The following is a 23,254-nucleotide window of genomic DNA, read 5'->3' on the forward strand; positions in this document are numbered from 1 at the left end:
TTTCTCTTTTTATTTTAAGAACCACAGGGATAGATGTTTACACACAGTATTTTCTGAGCTTCTGCCTGACAATAATTGCACTGACTGGATTGTAGGGTCAGGAGAACTAGCATGTCTTTTGACACTGTAAAAACTGAATAGAGATCATTTTTCAGAGTCAAAAGAATAAAACACTCAGTAGTTCAGGCAGCATATGTAGAAAGAGAAATAGATAGAATGTTTGAAGTCAAAGTCCATTTGTCAGTACAGAAACAGAAAGAAAACAAGTTATTTTTAAGTTGTGGAGAGAGTGGGAGAGGAATGGATAGGACAAAGGGGATATACCTGATAGGATGAGACTAGAGTTGCTTTGCTGAAAAGCTGCCTATGAAATTATATGGTTAGTAGGTTAAAGGGAGAGGGAGATGCACATAAAATATGGTAGCTGTAAAGTGCAAAGCTGTAGGACGTATCCAGTCCATGTTAATAGAATGAGAAAATTTGAGCAAACAAAAGCATATAGGTGATCTGCTTGAGAACTTTTCTGAGAGTCCTTTGTATGTGGACTGCCACCTGATTCTGATTACAGCTTTTTGAAGCATCTTAGAAAGTATTATCTGAGACAATACAGAATGGTACTTAAGATCTATTTTAAGTAGGTCATCCAGCCTTGCTTTGGCAGTCAGCTGCAGAGAATAAATTTCAAAGTACATTTATTAATAAAGTATGCATACTCTATATAACCTTGAGATTCGTCTCATTACAGGCAGCAATAAAACAGAAACCCAATATGTAGAACCCACTAAAAAAGACTGTCAAGCACCCAATATGCAAAAAAAACAAATCATGTAAACAATAAAAAGTAAGCAAATAACATTCAGAACTAAAGTTCACAAAAGTGAGTTCACAGCCATGAAGCTAGTCCAGTACAGCTGGTCCAGGACCTAGTTATTTATAGGCCACAACCTCAGTTCTCAGCAGAGACCAGTAAACCTCTCTGAATACCAACCTGTTCCTCACCTCCAACCTTGACACTCTGACCTTTTCAATCAGGCTTGATGCTTAAATCAGCCAAACATTAGTTTGTTTCTCACTCTTGGACCTAGACCCTCCGCTTTGATACGATTCTTAAGCCTGGTCCCCAAAGCATCGATTGAGCCTGTACCTGATCTGGCCTGGTGCTTAAGTTGGTCAAACCTTAGCTGTAAGGCATGACTATGTTTCACCAGTGGCATCTTAAGCCTAATAAATAAAACTTAGGACTGTGTCATTGCCCATCACCTTTATCTATTTGTTGTAAGAATAGGCTGAAAATTCAAATACTTTTCTTGGTTTTGATGAAGCTGTACTTCAGCTGCCCTTGTTTTCCTTAAGATGAGCATTTCCCACTTAGTTTGAAAGAAAACTGAACAATAGAGCAGAGATGTCCTCTTGTGTAAATTGGGAAGAGTTAATGGGTAAGACCAGCCCTGTTCTGCCAGAGTACAGTTCCTGCTTTTCCCTTTTGGGCACGAATGATTGTAACTGTAGAAAAGGCAATGAACTAAACTGACCTGTAATCCTTAGTAAAAGGTAACATATCGGAAAAGTGGTAGACGTATGAAAGTAAAACAACAAAAGAGCATGTCTGCATCTACTAATGAGATGTTGCTCAGTCCCCCGGTGGGATGGAGATGCATCTCTACCAAACGAGGTGTGAGGCAATCCTTCCCTCCGCTAGCCTGCAACTCACCCTTGGGCAAGGTGTAGCACCTGCTTAGTTCCTGATCAGGATTGCATGAAGCCATGGGAGCAAGTGATGCATATCACAGGTCCTGATTATGCAATTACTGACACCAAGTAGACAATCTCTGAAGAGTCAATTCATAAACATGAGAACGTCTGCAGTTGCTGGAAATCCAAAGCAGCACACACAAAGTGCTGGGGGAGCATAGCGGGTCAGGCAGGATCAATGGACATGAATAAACAGTTGATATTTCGGGTTGAGACCCTTCTTTAGGACAATACTCCGAAGAGTATTGTTCATGGCTGGGTTCACTCATCTTGTAAAGACCCTGCCCAGATGAAGGCAATGGTAAACCACTTCAGTTGAAAAACTTGCTAAGAACAATCATGGTGAAAAGACCATGATCGCCTTAGCCATATGACATGGCACATAATGATGATGGTTACATATAGATCGGCAAACAATTAAAGCATAGTCAGTTAAACAATCAGTCTAAATATTAAACAGTTTTGAACCTTGATAGAAATTTAAAGTTAGTTGAAAAGTACTTTAATGTAAGGTAGATTCTTCAACAGTTAGTAAGATTGTCATGGACTTGTACATTAAACACTGACTGAAAATTGGCTTCAGAGAACTGCTGTCAAAAACACTGAATAGGTGTCTCGGTTATTGACAGTTGTTTTCAGACTCAACTGGATTTCACTTTTGTGGACCTGGTAGAGTTTAATGTGTTCCTATTACAAGGCTTACTAGGAAAGCTTGAGAGCCAAACAAGGTAAAGTCTCTACCAGCACTGCTGATGCCCATAACCTTACAGTTGAAATTAGACAAGCTACAACACTTAATTGTCTGGAGCTACCTCTAATTTTGACAGGCAGGATCCAAACCAATTGAAAATAAAATTGTCATAGGAATAAAAATAACATTTCTAAAAATCAAGCCAGATAATACTGTTTAAGTAGGCAATTGTGAAATTAGAATAACACACACAAAAAAATGCTGGTGAATGCAGCAGGCCAGGCAGCATCTACTGTATAGGAAGAGGTGCAGCCGACGTTTCGGGCCGAGACTCTTCGTCAGACCTAACTGAGAGAAGAGATAGTAAGAGATTTGAAAGTGGGAGGGGGAGGGGGAGATTTGAAATGATAAGAAAAGACAGGAGGGGGAGGGATGGAGCTAAGAGCTGGAAAGTTGATTGGTAGATGGGATACGAGGCTGGAGAAGGGAAAGGATCATGGGACGGGAGGCCTAGGGAGAAAGAAGGGTGGGGGGGAACCCAGAGGATGGGCAAGGAGTTATAGTGAGAGGGACAGAGGTGCTGTTGTATCCTAACCTTACTTTAAAACCTGCTGATAAGGGGGGTGCTGTTGTAGTCTGGCGTACTGACCTCTACTTTGCTGAGGCACAGCGACAACTCGCGGATACCTCCTCTTATTTACCCCTCGATCATGACCCCACTAAGGGAGCACCAGGCCATTGTCTCCCACACCATCACCAGCTTATCAGCTCAGGGGATCTCCCATTCACTGCTACCAACCTTATAGTTCCCACACCCCGCACTTCCCGTTTCTACCTCCTACCCAAGATCCACAAACCTGCCTGTCTAAGTAGACCCATTGTCTCAGCTTGCTCCTGCCCCACTGAACTCATTTCTGCATACCTTGACACTGTTTTCTCCCCACTTGTTCAATCCCTTCCCACCTATGTTTGTGACACTTCTCACGCTCTGAACTTTTTCAATGATTTTAAGTTCCCTGGCCCCCACGCCTTTATTTTCACCAGATCTCCAGTCTTTATATACCTTCATCCCCCACCAGGAAGGTCTCAAAGCTCTCCGCTTCCTTTGGATTCCAGACCTAACCAGTTCCCCTCTACCACCACTCTGCTCCGTCTAGCGGAATTAGTCCTTACTCTTAATAATTACTCCTTTGGCTCCTCCCACTTCCTCCAAACTAAAGGTGTAGCCATGGGCAGCCATATGGGTCCCAGCTATGCCTGCCTTTTTGTTGGCCTTGTGGAACAATCCATGTTCTAAGCCTATACTGGTATCTGTCCCCAACTTACCTTTCATCACATCGGCGACTGCATTGGCGCTGCTTCCTGCAAGCATGCTGAGCTTGTTGACTTCACTAACTTTGCCTCCAACTTTCACCCTGCCCTCAAGTTTACCTGGTCCATTTCCGACACCTCCATCCCCTTTCTTGATCTTTCTGTCTCTATCTTTGGAGACAGCTTATCTACTGATGCCTACCATAAGCCTACGGACTCTCTTAGTGACCTGGACTATTCCTCTTCCCACCTTGTCTCTTGCAAGAATGCCATGCCCTTCTCGCAATTCCTCTGTCTCTGTCGCATCTGCTCTCAGGATGAGACTTTTCATTCCAGGACGAAGGAGGTGTCCTCCTTTTTTAAAGAAAGAGGCTTCCCTTCCTCCACCATCAACACTGCTCTCAAACGCATCTCTCCCATTTCATGCACATCTGCTCTCACCCCATCCTCCCGCCACCCCACTAGGAATAGGGTTCCCCTTGTCCTTACCTACCACCCCACCAGCCTCCGGGTCCAACACATAATTCTCCATAACTTCCGCGACCTCCAACGGGATCACACCACTAAGCACATCTTTCCCTCCCCACCTTTCTGCTTTCCGCAGGGATCGCTCCCTACACGACTCCCTCATCCATTCATCCCCCCCCATCCCCCGATCTCCCTCCCGGCATTTATCCTTGTAAGTGGAACAAGTGCTACACATGCCCTTACACTTCCTCCCCCACCACCATTCAGGGCCCCAGACAGTCCTTCCAGGTGAGTTGACACTTAACCTGAGAGTCGGCTGGGGTGATATACTGCGTCCGGTGCTCCCGATGTGGCCTTCTATATATTGGCAAGACCCGACACAGGCTGGGAGACCATTTCGCTGAACACCTATGCTCTGTCCACCAGAGAAAGCAGGATCTCCCAGTGGCCACACATTTTAATTCCACGTCCCATTCCTATTCTGATATGTCTATCCATGGCCTCCTCTACTGTCAAGATGAAGCCACACTCAGGTTGGAGGAACAACACCTTATATTCCGTCTGGGTAGTCTCAAACCTGATGACATGAACATTGACTTCTCTAACTTCCATTAATGCCCCACCTCCCCTTCGTACCCCATCCCTTATTTATTTATTTATTTATTTATTCATTCATTCATTCATTCATTTCCCTTTTTTTCCTCTTTTTTTCTCCCTCTGTCCCTCTCACTATAACTCCTTGCCCATCCTCTGGGTTCCCTCCCCCCTTCCCCTTTCTTTCTCCCTAGGCCTCCTGTCCCATGATCCTCTCCTTTCTCCAGCCTCGTATCCCTTTTGCCAATCAACTTTCCAGCTCTTAGCTCCATCCCTCCCCCTCCTGTCTTCTCCTATCATTTCGGATCTCCCTCTCCCCCTCCCACTTTCAAATCTCTTACTGTCTCTGCTTTCAGTTAGTCCTGACGAAGGGTCTCGGCCCAAAACGTCAACTGTACCTCTTCCTAGAGATGCTGCCTGGCCTGCTGCATTCACCAGCATTTTTTTTTGTGTGTGTTGCTTGAATTTCCAGCATCTGCAGATTTCCTTGTGTTTGTGAAATTTCGATGTTTGACGAGTAACAACAAAATTGATATGATCATGACAGGCTTTAAATTATTGTATGCGTGTGAAGTGGAATCTATTTCATTGTCTGGAATTTACCTTACGGATTCCCTTGTGGTAGTAGAAGGCTTCACTAATTTGATTCATTCATAATTACCAAAGGGAATATGAGCCACAACAGTCAATTTGTGGGCACATTGACAAATTAGTGAGATGTGTTTTGGTAGAATGAACAGTTAGTCACTTTTCCCAGGTTAAAGAAAAGACTTGCTGAATAGAAATTATTATAGAAATAATAATACAGAGAACTGGGCTAACAATTTAGTAGATGACATTAAACAGTGGCAGCTGCTGAACTTGAATTCTGTCTGGAATCCAAAGACTTTGTCGTGGAGTAATAGAATAAAACAGCATGGAAAGATATCCTTAGGCTCAATGAATCTGTGCCAACCAAGATACTCACCTAATTTAATCCCATTTATCTGCATTCAATTCTCCATCAAAACCTTTCCTATCTGTGTACTTAACAGATAAGGCAAATGAACTGAGAGTATGGATTATCTCTAGTGGCTACGAAATTGCAGCCATAACAGAAATGTGGCTGACAGTAGGGCAGAACTGATACTTTAGGCATGACAGAGGAGCAGGTAAGAGTGGAGAGGATGTTGCCTCTTTGATAAAGAGAGTACCTAACAATAGTGCTTATAGAGGATATTCTTGAGGCATCATCTAACAAGGCCATTTGGATAGAACTTAAAAATAAGGTTACCTTGGTAGGACTTTATTATTGACCCCCTCCTCAAGTGGGAACTTGTGGAGCAGATGTATTGAGAAATTGCATGTAATCGTGAGAATAGTAGAGTAGAGCTACTTTCGCCACCTCTAACAGGATCCCACCACCAAGCACATCTTTTCCTCCCCCCCACCGCCCTCGCGGAAAAAGTGCTACGCCTGCATCTATGCCTTCTCCCTCACTACCATCCAGAACCCTAAATAGTCCTTCCAGGTGAGGTGACACTTGTGAGTCTGTTGGGGTCATTTACTGAGTTCAGTGCTCCCAATGTGGCCTCCTGTACATCAGTGAGATTGGGAGACCACTTTGCTGAGCATCTATGCTCCGTCTGCCAGAAAAAGTGGGATCTCCCAGTGGCCACCCATTTTAATTCCACTTCCCCTTCCCATTCCCATTTCCATTTCCATTTCCATATGTCCATTCATAGCCTCTTCCACTGTCATGATGAGGCCATACTTAGGTTGGAGAAACAACATCTTATATTCCGTTTGGGAAGCCCCAACCTGATGGTATGAGCATCGATTTCTCAAACTTCCGGTAATGCCCCCACCACCCCCCTCTTTTCCCCTCTCTCACCTCATCTAACCAATCAACTTCCCAGCTCTTTACTTCATCCCTCCCCCTCCAGGTTTCACCTACCATTTGGTGGTTGTCTCTCTTCCCCACCCCCACCTTTTAAATCTCCTCAGCCTTTTTTTTTCCAGTACTGCCGAAGGGTTTCAGCCCAAAACGTCGTCTGTATATTTTGCCATAGATGCTGCCTGGCCTGCTGAGTTCCTCTAGCATTTTGTGTGTGTTGCACAGATTTCCAGCATCTGCAGATTTTCTCTTGTTTGAGGGTAGAGCTAGTGGGAGGTTTCAATTTCCTTGTTATCAACTGGACTGGCTGGGCAGAATTTGTACGGTGTGTCCTAGGCAGTTATCTCATGTAACATACAGAGGAAGCTCCTCTGGAAAGAGCAATACTGGACCTTCTGCTGGGGAACAAGATGGTCAGGTCACTGAATTGGCAACTGGGGAGCATTTTGGGTCCAGTGACCACAGTTCTATTAACTTTGGAATTAGGTTTGAAACGGTTATGGAAAAAAGATAAAACATCCGCAGGTTAAGGTCCTGAACTGGAGCATGGCCAACTTTGAAGGTATTAGGTAGGATCTAGCTGGGTTGACTTGGTGACTTTATTTAAAGCCAAGTGGGAAGCTTTTTAAAATATCAAGTGTCCAGGGGCTGCATGTTTCTGTTAGGGTAAAGGGTGTACCATGTTTAGGGAATCCTGGCTGATGAGTGATATCAGGGATCTGGTAAGGAAAAAGAAAGAAGAATACATCGAGTTCAGGCACCTGTATATGAATGAATTCCTTCACAAATATGAAAAGTTCATGGCTTAAGAAGTCAGGAGGGCAAAAAAAAAGGATATGAGATGTATTTGGCAGGCAGAGTTAAAGATAATCCCAAGAGGTTCTTCAGTTATATTAAAAGCAAATTGATGCTGGTGTTCCCTTCACTTATGTGGGACAGTATGCTGTTTAATTAGACCAGGAGACTGTTGCCAAACAGTTTCTAACTAGTGCCAGGCGTGTGCACTTGTGTGGCCTTTAGACACTACACTGTACTTAGAGCAAACAGTTTTTAGATAGCGTTAATAGCATGTGCTTGTGTTCAAAAATCAGTGATTATTGTCACTGATAGCTGGTGAGGAATAAGCAGTTAGACAATTCAGAACTGTTTTGCTCATCGCAGTTTCAAGCATTCAGGCTTGGAGAGGCCTATAACAGCTGGGAGTGAAAATGAAAAGATTTCACTACTTCAAGTTAGGAATTACAAAGCTATGGATAATGATTTTGAATGTTACAATGAAAATAGAGGTTTAAAGGATGTAATTGTCAATAGCGTTGTATGATGGGAGTCCATTATCTACTTTAGGTGTAGGCGCTGATTTTGTTTATTTAGTCAATCAAAAGAGCATGCTAGCATGCACTGCTCCTTCAATAACTATTACAAACTAATACACAGTTTTACAGTACTGTAACAGTATTGATAGTGTTCTAATTTGTTCTGTATTCCATTTAAATGCCTCATTTGTTACTCAGTTAAACAGTAGTTTGTCTCTTTTATAGTTTTTAAACTATTTTCATGAAAGTTCAGCTCATTGGGGCAGCCACTTAATTGGGACAAAATGTGCTGGTCCCGATGTGCCCCAAGTATCAGAATTCACTGTACATAAATAACAAACAACAGAAGCCCTAGCACCACTAGTCACAGTTCTTGAGTCCAAGAAAGAATCTTCCATCACTCTCTGTTTCCTACCATGCAACCAATTTTGATTCCAGATAGCTAGCTCTCCCTTGAAACCATAGAAACCATAGAAACTACAACACAGAAACAGGCCCTTTGGCCCTTCTTGGCTGTGCCGAACCATTTTCTGCCTAGTCCCACTGACCTGCACACGGACCATATCCCTCCATACACCTCCCATCCATGTATCTGTCCAATTTATTCTTCAATGTTAAAAAAGAACCCGCATTTACCACCTCGTCTGGCAGCTCATTCCATACTCCCACCACTCTCTGTGTGAAGAAGGCCCCCCTAATGTTCCCTTTAAACTTTTCCCCCCTCACCCTTAACCCACGTCCTCTGGTTTTTTTCTCCCCTTGCCTCAGTGGAAAAAGCCTGCTTGCATTCACTCTATCTATATCCATCATAATTTTGTATACCTCTATCAAATCTCCCCTCATTCTTCTACGCTCCAGGGAATAAAGTCCTAACCTATTCAACCTTTCTCTGTAACTGAGTTTCTCAAGTCCCGGCAACATCCTCGTAAACCTTCTCTGCACTCTTTCAACCTTATTTATATCCTTCCTGTAATTTGGTGACCAAAACTGAACACAGTACTCCAGATTCGGCCTCACCAATGCCTTATATAACCTCATCATAACATTCCAGCTCTTATACTCAATACTTCGATTAATAAAGGCCAATGTACCAAAAGCTCTCTTTACGACCCTATCTACCTGTGACGACACTTTTAGGGAATTTTGTATCTGTATTCCCAGATCCCTCTGTTCCACTGCACTCCTCAGTGCCTTACCATTAACCCTGTATGTTCTACGTTGGTTTGTCCTTCCAACGTGCAATACCTCACACTTGTCAGTATTAAACTCCATCTGCCATTTTTCAGCCCATTTTTCCAGCTGCTCCAAGTCCCTCTGCAGGCTCTGAAAACCTTCCTCACTGTCTACTACACCTCCAATCTTTGTATCATCAGAAAACTTGCTGATCCAATTTACCACATTATCATCCAGATCATTGATATAGATGACAAATAACCATTGACCCAGCACTGATCCCTGTGGCACACCACTAGTCACAGGCCTCCACTCAGAGAAGCAATTCTCTACCACCGCTCTCTGGCTTCTTCCATCGAGCCAATGTCTAATCCAATTTACCACCTCTCCATGTATACCTAGCGACTGAATTTTCCTAACTAACCTCCCATGCGGGACCTTGTCAAAGGCCTTACTGAAGTCCATGTAGACAATATCCACTGCCTTCCCTTCATCCACTTTCCTGGTAACCTCCTCGAAAAACTCCAACAGATTGGTCAAATATGACCTACCACGCACAAAGCCATGTTGACTCTCCCTAATAAGTCCCTGTCTATCCAAATGCTTGTAGATTCTGTCTCTTAGTACTCCCTCCAATAACTTACCTACTACTGATGTTAAACTCACCGGCCTATAATTTCCCGGATTACTTTTCGATCCTTTTTTAAACAACGGAACAACATGAGCCACTCTCCAATCCTCTGGCACTTCACCCGTAGACAGCGACATTTTAAATATTTCTGCCAGGGCCCCCACAATTTCAACACTAGTCTCCTTCAAGGTCCGAGGGAACGCTCTGTCAGGTCCCAGGGATTTATCCACTTTAATTTTCCTATGGATTCTATGTGATTTAACCTATCAGACGAGGCTACTATGTAGGACATCTCAAAGGTCCATATGTGAAATGTGTACCATGCTGCCCTAATATATCCTCTTGGTTACCTCTCATAAAATTCTTAATTGATTTGTTAGATATAATATCCCACACAGAATGCCATGCTGACCATTGCTAATCAGAACTTGTCTGCACAAATGCCAGTAGATCCTGCCCCTTAGAATCCCCGTGATTAACTTGACCACTACTGAAGGTAGGCTTGCTGGTTTGTAGTTCCCTGGCCTGTATTTGCTGCTTTTCTTAAATAACAGTATAACATTAGCCAGCCTCCAGTCTTCTGGAATTTCACCTGTGGAGATAAGTAATTATTCTGCAATGTTCTCTGCAGATTCTTTCTTAGGTTTCCACAAGGTCCAAGGATGTACTTGGTCAGGCCCTGGGGATTAACAAACTTGATGTGCTTTAATGCCATCAAAACCTCCTCCTTGGTAATTCATATGTTAAAAGCTGCCGATATCTCATCGTTGGTAATCCCTTATCAACTATGATATTCTCTGCAAAAATAACCATATGAAATATATTGCGAGGGGTGATTGATAAGTTCGTGGCCTAAGGTAGAAGGAGTCAATTTTAGGAAACCTAGCACATTTATTTTTCAACATAGTCCCCTCCTACATGTACACACTTAGTCCAGTTGTCATGGAGCATAAGGATCCCTGCTTTGTAGAAGTGGTCCACAGCAGGGGTGATTGTTAAGTTCATGGCATAGGGTAGAAGGAGATGAGTTATGCAGCTCTTGTTACATGCACGTGCAGTTCAACACTGAGTGAAAATGCAGAAAGTCTGAAATTAATAACTCGCTTCCTTCTACCTTAGGCCATGAACTTATCAATCACCTCTGCTGTGGACCACTTTCTGGAGGTCCAAGACGCCAACTTGTACAAAGAAGGGATCCGTATGCTCCACGACTGCTGGACTAAGTGTGCAAATGTAGGAAAAATAAATGTGCTAGGTTTTATAAAATTGACTTCTTCTACCTTAGGCCACAAACTTATCAATCACCCTCGTATAGTCAAAGACAATCTAGTTTACTAACCTTCTTTAGGGAAGGAAACCTCAATTATTGTAGAAATCAATGTGATTGTTCTGATGGACTGCATCACAGCCTGTATGGAGACGCTTGAACGGAAAATCCTACAAAAAGTAGCGGATATGGCCCAGTCTATCACGGGTAAAGCCCTCCCAACCTCTGAGCATATCTACATGGAACACTGTTGCAGGAATGCACCACCCAGACCATGCTCTTTTCTTGCCTCTGCCATCAGGAAGAAGATACAAGAGCCTTAGGACTTGCATCACCATGTTCAAGAACAGTTATTACCCCTTAGCCATCAGGCTTTGAACCAAAGGGAATAACTTTACTCAACTTCACTTGCTTCATCATTGAAATATTCCCACAACCTATGGACTCACTTTCAAGGACTCTTCACCTCATGTATTTGATATCTATCTATCTATTTCTTATTGTTTCTGCTCTTCATATTCGCAGTTTGTTGTCTTCTGCACTCTTGTTAAACACCCTAGACACTAGAATACTACAGCACAGTACAGGCCCTTCGGCCCTTGATGTTGTGCCGACCCATATATTCCTTAAGAAAAACATACTAAACCCACACTACCTCGTAACCCTCTATTTTTCTTTCATGTAAGTGTAAATGCTACATCTGTCCCTACACCTGTAAGCGTAAGTGCCGCACCTGTCTTTGCACCTGTAAGCATAAGTGCTGCACCTGTCCCTACACCTCCTCTCTTGCCACCATTCAAGGCCCTAAACAGTCCTTCCAGGTGAGGCAACACTTCTCTTGTGAGTCTGTTGGGGTCATCTATTGCATCCTGTGCTCCCGGTGTGGCCTCCTCTACATCGGTGAAACCCGACGCAGATTGGGGGAGCGCTTCATTGAGCACCTCCACAACAGACAGGATCTACCAGTTGCCACCCACTTCAACCCTGCTTCACATTCCCATTCGGATATGTCCATACATGGCCTCCTCTACTGCCATGATAAGACTAAACTCAGGTTGGAGGAGCAACACCTCATATACCTGGGGTATATCACATCTGTCCCTGGGGACTTAACAATCTTGACATTTTTAAGAAGATCCGACACTTCTTCTTCTTTAATATACTGTCTGGGTAGTCTCCAGCCCCTTGGTATGAATATTGAATTCTCCAACTTCCGGTAATTCCCTCCCGCACCTTTCCCCTATCCCAGTTTCACTCTGCCCCCTCCCCCAGCTGCCTATCACCTCCCTCATGGTTCCGCCTCCTTATACTACCCATTGTGCTTCCCCCTATTTCTTCTTCACCTTTCCTGCCTATCCCCTCCCTGCTTCCCCTCCCCCACCCCTTTATCTTTCCCCTTACTGGTTTTTCACCTGGCACTTACCAGCCTTCTGCTTCCCACCCTCCCCCCACCTTCTTTATAGGGCCTCTTCAGTCCTGACAAAGGGTTCCGGCCCGAAACGTTGACTGATCATTTAGATAGATAGATAGATATACTTTATTACTCCTGAGGGAAATTTGGTTTCTTTACAGCTGCACCAACCAAGAATAGAGCGTAAATATAGCAATACAAAAAACCCCAACAATCAAACACCAAAATGCAAAGATGGAAAATAAGTCCAGGACCAGTCTATTGGCTCAGGGTGTCTGACCCTCCACGGGAGGAGCTGCATGTTCGATGGCCACAGGCAGGAACGACTGCCAAGTGTTGTATCACGGTGGAATGTGGCCGAAGTCCAACAGTAAAAAGTTCAATATCCAGTCTGCAAACATGTTCCTCGATCGTAATATACCCTGGCCCTGGATTGCACCATCCGTTGTTAACCACATCAGTAAGCACCGAACTCCTTTACGCTTACCGCTCTCAGTGCACTTCTGGTCAGCCAGAACGGTATTACTCACCGAACTCCTCTTCTCCAAAAGTCTCTGTTGTCTCGACCTGGGCCTCTTTCCTCAGCTTTGTGATCCCCCTCTGTGTGTTTTCCTCCGGATTTCAGCAGGGGTGTCCACCGCTCTGTTCGCTAACCCGGCCGGTCTTTACTGGTCCGTGAAATACATAATGCGACCTTGCTTCTGTCCCGCGTGGCGGGATGTAACCATTTCCAGCGCTAAAGAAAGCTCTCTCTACCAACATGTTAGAGAGGGTGCAGCTTCGATATGTTACCGTGAGAAAAAAAAACGTAAATTAAAAAGTAAGAAGAAGAAAGTAAGAATAGATCGGAACGGCTGTACCAGGCTGCATGCACGACCGGCGCATGTGCACTAAGGATGCTGGCTGACCTGTTGAGTTCCTCCAGCATGTTGTGAGTGTTGCTTTGACCCCAGCATCTGCAGGTTATTTTGTGTTTACTACTCTCTGCTTTTTTCCTTTAATCATATAGCCATATAACAATTACAGCACGGAAACAGGCCATCTCGGCCTTTCTAGTCCGTGCCGAACTCTTACTCTCACCTAGTCCCACTGACCTGCACTCAGCCCATAATCCTCCATTCCTTTCCTGTCCATATAGCTGTCCAATTTAACTTTAAATGACAACATCGAACCTGCCTCAACCACTTCTGCTGGAAGCTACCTCTCTGTGAGTAAAGAAGTTCCCCTTCATTTTACCCCTGAACTTTTGTCCTTTAACTCTCAACTCATGTCCTTTTATTTGAATCTCCCCCACTCTCAATGGAAAAAGCCTATCCACGTCAACTCTATCTATCCCCCTCATAATCTTAAATACCTCTATCGTCCCCCCTTAACCTTCTACGTTCCAAAGAATAAAGACCCAACTTGTTCAACCTTTCTCTGTAACTTAGGTGATGAAACCCAGGTAACATTCTAGTAAATCTTCTCTGTACTCTCTCTATTAACATCTTTCCTATAATTCGGTGACCAAAACTGTACACAATACTCCAAATTTGGCCTCACCAGTGCCTTGTACAATTTCAACATTACATCCCAACTCCTATACTCAATGCTCTGATTTATAAAGGCCAGCATATCATCTACATACTTACTCATCCAATTTACCACCCCTTCATCCAGATCATTAATGTATGTGACAAATAACATTGGACCCATTACAGATCCCTGAGGTACACCACTGGTCACCGGCCTCCAACCTGACAAACAGTTTTCCACCACCACTCTCTGGCATCTCCCATCTAGCCACTGCTGAATCTATTTTACTACTTCAATATTAATACCTAACGATTGAACCTTCATAACCAACCTTCCATGTGGGACCTTGTCAAAGGCTTTACTGAGGTCCATATAGACAACATCCACTGCTTTACCCTCATCAACTTTCCTCGTAACCTCTTCAAAAAATTCAATAAGATTTGTCAAACATGACCTTCCACGCACAAATCCATGTTGACTGTTCCTAATCAGACCTTGTCTATCCAGATAATTATATATACCATCTCTAAGAATACTTTCCATCAATTTACCCACCACTGATGTCAAACTCACAGGCCGATAATTACTAGGTTTACCCTTAGAACCCTTTTTAAACAATGGACCCACATAAGCAATACGCCAATCCTCCGGCACCATCCCCGTTTGTAATGACATTTGAAATATTTCTGTCAGAGCCCCTGCTATTTCCACACTAACTTCCCTCAAGGTCCTAGGGAAAATCCTGTCCGGACCTGGAGACTTATCCACTTTCATATTCCTTAAAAGCTCCAGTATTTCCTCTTCTTTAATCATCATAGTTTCTGTAACTTCCCTACCTGTTTGCCTTATCTTACACAATTCAATATCCTTCTTCTTAGTGAATACCGAAGAAAAGAAATTGTTCAGAATCTCCCCCATCTCTTTTGGCTCCACACGTAGCTGTCCACTCTGATTCTCTAAGGGACCAATTTTATCCTTCACTATTAAGCCAATATTTTATCCGAACAGCCAAGGTTCCACTGATCCCATGCCTCATGACTTTCTGGGTGAGTCTCTGGTGGGGGACCTTATCAAATGCCTTGCTAAAATCCATGTAGATCACGTCTACCGCCCTACCTTCATCAATTTCTTTTGTTACCTCTTCAAAAATCTCAATTAGGCTTGTGAGGCACAACCTTCCCTTCACAAAGCCATGTTGACTGTCCTTGAGTAGACTGTACTTCTTCAAGTGCTCGTAGATCCTATTCTTATGAATCCTTTCCAATAGTTTGCAGACCACCGAAGTAAGACTCACCGGTCTATAGTTCCCAGGATTCTCTGTATTACTTGTTTCAAACAAGGGAGCTACATTTGCCATTCTCCAATCCTCTGGCACCTACCCTGCAGCCAAAGAGGATTCAAAGATCATAGCTACTGCTCCAGCAATCTCTTCTCTCACTTCCCACAGCAACCTGGGGTATATCACGTCCAGCCCTGGGGACTTATCAATCTTGATGTTTTTAAGAAGATCCCACACTTCTTCTTCCTTAATCTCCACATTGTCCAGCACACAGGCCTGTTCTATTTCGACCTCACCCTGATCAAGGTCCTTTTCACTTGTGACTACTGAAGCAAAGTATTCATTTAGGACCTCCCCAACCTCCTCCGCCTCCAGGCACTTGTTGCCTTCTTTATCCTTTAGCGGCCCCACCTTCATTCTTGTCATCCTTCTGTTCTTCACATACGCATAGAATGCCTTGGGTTTCTCCTTAATCCTACATGCCAAGGCCTTCTCATGCCCCCTTGAGCTCTTCTAAGTCCTTTCTTAAGCTCCTTCTTGGCTACCCTATATTTCTCACGAGCCCCTCCCGCTTCCTGCTTCTTATATCTAACATATGCTTCCTTCTTCCTCTTGATGAGTTGCCTCATGTGTTTCGTCAGCCACGGTTCCCTTTTCCTACCATTTTTCCTTGTCTCAGTGGGAGAAACCTATCATGAACCCAGCACAAGTGGTACCTAAACTTCCTCCATATTACTTCTGTGCTTTCACCCTTGAACATCTGTTTCCAATTTACTCTCGCTAGTTCTTGCCTCATCCCTTCATAGTTAGGCCTTCCTCAGTTAAGCTCTTTCCCATTTTGTCTGTTCTTATCCTTTTCCATAGCTGTGCTGAAGCTAAGGGAGTTGTGGTCACTCTCACCAAAATGCTCCCCCACCAAGAGGTCTGCCACCTTACCAGGTTTATTACCCGGAACTAGATCCAGTATGGCCTCTCCTCTCGGTGGCCGGTCCACATACTGTGCCAGGAATCCTTCTTGAACATACCTGAGAAATTCAGCCCCATCTATCTCCCTTGCAGTCAGGAGGTGCCAGTCAATATGAGGAAAGTTGAAATCACCCATAACTACAACCATGTATTTCCTGCGCCATTCTAAAATCTGCCTGCTTACCTGCTCCTCGGTTACCCGAGGGCTATTTGGGGGCCTATAGACTACTCCCAGCACAGTGATTGATCCCTTCCTATTTCTGACTTCCACCCACACTGACTCAGTGGACACTCCCTCTGCAGCGTCCTCCTTTTCTATAGCCATGATACTATCCCTGACCAGTAATGCTACTCCCCCCCCCTTTTCTACCTCCCATCCTATTCCTTTTAAAACACCTAAACCCCGGTACCTGCATTAGCCAATCCTGCTCTTCCTCCAGCCAAGTTTCCGTAATGGCCACAGCATCGTAGTTCCATGTACTGATCCATGCTCTAAGTTCATCCCCTTTATTCCTAATACTCCTAGCATTGAAATAGACACATTTCAACCCCTCTAACTGGCTACATTTATGTTTTGTCCCCTGCCTGTCCTTCCTCACCAACTCAGAATACATTGCATCATGCCCTTGTCCTTCTACCCTAATCTCTGCACTCACATTCTGATTCCCACCCCCCCCACCCGTCAAACTAGTTTAAACCCTGCCCAACAGCTCTAGCAAACCTGCCCACCAGGATATTAGTCCCTTTCCAGTTCAGGTGCAGCCTGTCCTTTTTGTACAGGTCAGGCCTTCCCCAGAAGAGATCCCAATGATCCAGAAATCTGAACCCCTGCCCCCTGCACCAACTCTTCAGCCACGCGTTCATCTGCCATAACTTCCTGCCCTAGTTGGTGGTGTTTCATTGATTCTGTTATCGTTATTATTCTATAGATTTGTTAAGTATGCCCACAAGAAAATGAATCTCAGGGTTGTATATGGTGACATATATGTACTTTGATAATAAACTGTACTTTGAATTGTATTAGAACCATGCTTTTTAACCACATAAATTGAAAGCAGTCATCAGGTTTAATATTTTCCAAACCAGGTGAATGATCAGCTAGGATTCTTTTTGTACTTCAGATAAGTAGTCCAATTCTTGATGGAATATTCACCTGTTCAATGGATTTAATTTAAGTTTGTAATAGGGTGCACAAGGGTATTCATTAAAATCAACTGTCTTTTCAACAAGGATTCTGAGACGTTTATTCAATTATGATTGTCCCATCTGAGTGTTATTGGTTTTTATTGTTACTTGAAGTGAAACAATCCAGATGCAATAATATTGATTAATCGTATAGAGAAAATATCATAAAGAGATTTGGAATGGACTAATCTATAATTTTATGTATTCAGCTAAAACAAATGCAATGCTTGTTATTTCTTACAACGTATACCTGCCAATCAGCCTGTTAAATTATTTTATTGTGTCATTAAATTGCTTTTAGTCTATTTACGTGCAGTTGTGTATTTTGAATGAAAATATAGTAATAACATGAAGTCAGTGTGAGGGACCACTGCTCCTCAGACCAGGACATATTGAGAAATAACCATTGCTGATATGTTTCTCTATTTTCCTTGCACAGTGTCGCAGCACATGGCTATGCACAGCCCACTAGGAAGGTCATCTGGTGTTGGGGTCCTATGTCATAAATGCGGAAAGTCCTGCAAAGGAGAAGCTCTGCGAGTGCAAGACCAGTTCTTTCACATCAATTGTTTTACCTGTAAAGGTAAAGGAACATATAAAGGAATCTTCTAACTTGTTACTTTGTAAACTTGGTCATGTTGAATCTTTCATTCCAGTTCTGAATCGAAACAGCTAATTAACCATTGACCCTATGTATCTTAATCTTCTGGATGGACCTCCCATGAGGGACCTTGTCAAATGCCTAAGGTCCATGTAGACCACATTCACTGTTGTACCTTTATCATTCACCTTCATCACCTTGTCAAAAAAACTCAAGTTAATAAGGCACAACTTGCCCCACGCAAGCCCATGCTGGCTCTTCCTGATTAGGCCGTGGTTTTCTATATGCTCATAAATCTTATCCCAAAGTGTTCTCTCCTGCAACTTCTCTAGTACTGACATGAGCCTCGCCTGTAATTAAGGTCTATAATTTCCAGGATTATCCTTGGTTTCCTATTTGAATAATGGAACAACATGAGCTACTCACCAGTTCTCCTGGATCTCCTGTGGCTAGGGTGGACACAAAGATATTGGTCAAGGTCCCAGCAATCTCTTCGCTTGCCTCTGAATAACCTGGGGTATATCCCATCAGGCCCTGAGGACTTATTCACATTAATGCTCTTCAAGAGACTCAACACTACCTCCTCCTTTACTTTGCAATGCTGTCACACATTGATACTCTCAGTACTGATCTCCCTACCCTCCACGACCTTCTTCTAGGTAAATACTGATGTGAAGTACTCATTAAGGACCTGCCCCACATCCTTCGCATCCAAGCAAATATTTTCTCCTATATCCTTGAGTGGTCCTAGCCTCTCCCTAGCTATCCTCTTGCTCCTGATGTACAGTACGTATAGAATGCCTTGGGATTCTCTTTAATCTTACTTGCCAGTGGCTCTTCATGGCCCTTCCTGGCTTTTCTAATTCCCTTCTCGAGTTCTTTTTCGGTTTCTTTATAATCCTCCAGGACATTGTTTACTTATATCTTCCTAAGCTTTACATACTTCTCTTTTTCTCCTTGACTAAATTCATCACCTATCTCAACATCCTTGCCATCCTTGGTGTTCCTACTGACCATTTCATATCTGCCCTGTACTCCATGTAGTTGGTCTTTAAACACCCTCCACATGTTGGATGTGGACTTGCCCCCAAAACAGCTGTTCCCAATTAACTCTCCGTAGTTCCTACATAATATTCTCATAATTTTCCCTACTCCAGTTTAAATACTACCCTGCAAGGTCTATGCTTATCCTTATCTATAGCTACCTTAAAACTTAGGGATATGCTGCCACTATTCCCAAACCGCTCACCCACTGAGAGGGCAGACACACAGCCAGGCTCATTGCCCAACACCAGATCCAGTACGGCTCCGTTTCTTGTTGGACAATTTACATATTGATTTAAGAAACTCTCCTGGATGCACTTAACAAATTCTGCCCCATCTAAACCACTTACACAAAGAAGATCCCAGTCTATATTAGAGAAGCTGAAGTCCCCCATGACAACAACCCAATTGTTTTTACACCTTTCCCTAATCTCCCTGTATATCCTCAATATCTTGGTTGTTATTGGGATAATTTCGGGGTGGCCAACCTTTTACATTCCATGCGTCAATTTTTTCATGCACGAGTTCAGATGTGCCATACAACTCTTGTACCCCCATTCAATTCTTGTAAAAAGATGTTAATATAGACATATTTAGCATTTTTACCTGATATATTGGTTTAATATAAAAACAAGATAAACATTACTTACCTTAATGAGACTTTTGAGTCTGTTTTGATTTCACCAAGCTTTTAATGTTTGGAGTTAAATTAGTTACTGAAAGCAGCAGAGAATTCTTCAAATTTGAATCAGTCAATCGCGACCTAATTTTGTTTTTAATCAATTTCATGGCTGATATAACTCTGGGCAAATTTTCTTAGTTCTGGAAAATGTTCACAGGGTAATGATCACCAGAAATTAATCATGTCTGAAGCATTTGGGACTGAGGGAAGCTCATCAAATTTCATGTTCAATAATGAATTTGTTTTCAAGTCAATAAGTTCCATTTGTATGTTGCTAGGCATCTTCATGATCTTTTTGTTCACTGAAGTGCTCTTCTTTAGCAAAATCACAAAAACGACTTTCAAATGACTTGCAATAACCTGATCTTTTCAATATATTTTGTAAAATTGCCATTATCTTCAGCACATTCACTCTGTTCTTTTAAGTGCGGAAACTGGCTCAAATGCTCATTTTCTAACTGAGAGATGAACAGTTTTAACTTCATCTTGAATGCATTGATATCATTTACTCACTAGGAAACAATTTGTTCTTGCCCTGGAGTTTCAAATTTAGATCATTGATTTGGCTAGTAACATCAGCTAAAAATGCTAAATCAAATAGCCAATTGTTATCACATAGAAGGGCTCTTTCCTCAGGCAGTTTATTTTTCTCTTCTAGAAAATTATGAACAGTATTTTTCAGTTTCAAAATCTACTCAGAACCTGTCCTCTAGAAAGCCAGTGCACCTCACAATGAAGGACGAGATCGCCATATTCTAAATCTAACATTTCACAATATTCTCTGAATTCTCGTCTGTTTAATCCTCTTGCTCTAATTTTATTCACGCATTTCACAACCAGTAACATAACATGCTGCAAATTTAAAGTTTTTCCACACAGTGACTCTTGGTGTATAATGCAATGATATTTTAGTAGAGGACAACCTAAAAAGTTTCCAAGCAAAGTTGTTGTCCTGGCGGCTTTACCTATCATTGATGGCGCTCCATCAGTACAAACATCAATGAGTTTACTAGAATCTAGTTGTAGATTTTCCAGGCATGATTTTACTTTGTCAAATACGTCTGATCCTCTTGTTTTTCCATGAAACGACTCAAGACCAATAAGTTCTTCAAAGACGCTAAAATTATCATCAATTCCTCTCATAAAAATGCTACATCACATCACATATGTCAGCAGATTTGTCCAAAACTAAAGAAAAGAAAGTACAAGCATGGACAAGGTCTTTCAGTTGCTCAGATACATCCTGACAGAGTTCTTCGGTGCGTCTCTGTCACAATGGGCGGGGGCCTTGGGGAGCAAGGGTGGACCCAAATGCAAGACACATCTTGTGAGGTTAATTAAATTTAGTTTATTGTTCGATACCCGGAGAGCAAGGCAGGAGCAGGAATAGCGAACTGGACAGGGACTCAGGACTACGACTAGGCTGGAACTAGGGGTCTGGGCTGGGACTCAGAATCAGCTCCCAGAACTAGAGGAGACATGAAGAGGCTAGGGTATGGACTCCGAGCCCGAGACTGGGCAAGGACCCAGTACCTGGGTCTTGCCTCGGGCTTGGACCCCAGAACCAGGCATGGACATGACATGGGCTAGGGAGAGGAGGAACATGGGAACACAGAGCCTCGGTCTCGGGAGGGCAGGTACATGGAACCATGGACACATACACAGAACACAGAGTCGGGACCCCTCCTCGGGGACGGGACATAGGGCCGGGGCTCATGACTCCCCGCGGGGCAATGGCAAGACGGCCTGACTTACCCCACGGAGGCAAGGACAGGACAAGACATGACTCCCCGCGGGGAAACGGCAAGACGGCCAGACTTACCCCCACGGAGGCGAGGACCAGCCAAGACAAGACCAACACAAACGAACACCAGACAGTACCTATCTAGCTCTGGCTATGGAACGAGACCGAAGTGCAGGCGGGGGCTGCAGATGAGGGCTAGAGGCGAGAGGGGCAGAGAAAGGATTCAGACAAGGGGGTAGGACAGGAATCACAGACCGCCAGGGCCAGGACTTGACTCAGAACTGGGAAGCCGCCAGGGCCAGGACTTGACTTCGTGCTTAAATGCCGCCAGGACTTGACTTGGTGCTTGAATGCCGCCAGGACCAGGACTTGACTTGGTGCTTGAATGCCGCCAGGGCCAGGACTTGACTTGGTGCTAGAATGTCACCAGGACCAGGACTTGACTTGGTGCTAGAATGCTGCCGGAGCCAGGACTTGACTTGGAACTTGAATGCCGCCGGAGCCAGGACTTGACTTGGAGCCTCTGGGTAGTGGCGAGCTCTTGACTCGGCCCGGGAGCTGTAGACAGCGGTTCTTGTTTCCCTCCGGCGGGTTAACTGACGGACCCACCTCGGTGAGGAAACTTTGCAGGCTCGCTTTGGCGAGGTAACTGGACAGGGTTGCTCTGGTGAGGAGAGGCGAATTACCAGCACTCGCTTCGGCAGAGACTAGGCTTGCTCCGGCCAGATGACATCGGCACACCGTACCTTGGATGACTTTGCAGACGGGATCGTAACATAAACAAGGTAAATTTAAAGGGACCCCGATCCGGACCATGACAGTCTCGTAACTGTTTGCTTTGAAGAGCAATTTCATCTACTTTCCTTTAGATATTTTTATCACCAAGACATCTTGCAAATATTTGGAGACAAGTTTAACAATTTCTTCTCCATCAGAGAAAGATTTCCGCTTTTTGGCCAACGCTAAAATAATTTCTAAGGACGCTTCTGTCATCGCCAAACTTTCATAACTTCTTTTAACAAATATATTTTGTCTTCTTTTGATTTCTTCCTTTTTCTTAATCACATATTCTTTCTGTAACTCAGACCCAAGCACTAGCTTCTGTTTTCCTTCTATTTCAGTCTGATGTTGTGTTTTATAGTGCTATTAAGATCATGTCTTCTATTAGTGAGAATGTGTTTTCACAAACAATGCACAATGGTTTTCCTGATGGACCCGCTATAAATAAGAACTCATTTTCCCACTGTTCATTGAATTCACGCTTATTATCACTTTCTGCTTTTCTTTTGCTCATTTTCTTTTGCACTGTGATGCGTAACTGAATGTAAAAACAAGGCTTAATTTTCGAAAAAGTACAAAACTGCAAATGTTCACAAAGGACGAACAAAGCACAACTCCATAGCGCACAAGTGTCAATTGTAAACTGACTGGCAAAAACCTGCGATGCACCACTGGTGCAGATGCCTGGTGCCTCAGGATCAAACAAGTATCAAATGTGTATTGAGCGGTTATGGAACGACTGCAGAACAAAATTCCTTCTTTCCTAGTTTGACTCATTGAACATTTTTATCAAAATTGAAAACAGATTAATGTGAAAGAAGATAACATTTGCCAAAAGATGTGCACGAAATAATAAAATCGCTAAAAATAATTGCCAAGTTTTAGATTTATTCTCAGTAAAACCCACTTCTACCTCTAAGCTACTTGAAATCCTGTTATAGATTTTTTTTTCAACAAATCGGTTTTTGGTT

The 23,254-nt window shown here is 43.4% G+C and overlaps 1 protein-coding gene across 1 annotated transcript in view; it reads left to right on the plus strand.

Annotated features, from left to right (window-relative positions):
* The window catches only part of LOC134345972 (actin-binding LIM protein 2-like), a 409,808-nt gene that overhangs the window by 98,273 nt on the left and 288,281 nt on the right, over positions 1-23,254 (plus strand). Inside the window, exon 2 of the mRNA XM_063047314.1 lies at positions 17,872-18,015. Coding sequence (XP_062903384.1) covers positions 17,872-18,015 — 144 coding nt within the window. The remainder of the gene's footprint in view (positions 1-17,871; positions 18,016-23,254) is intronic.

This window comes from Mobula hypostoma, chromosome 4 (genome assembly GCF_963921235.1).
Source record: "Mobula hypostoma chromosome 4, sMobHyp1.1, whole genome shotgun sequence".
NCBI classification, from domain to species: Eukaryota; Metazoa; Chordata; class Chondrichthyes; order Myliobatiformes; family Myliobatidae; genus Mobula; species Mobula hypostoma.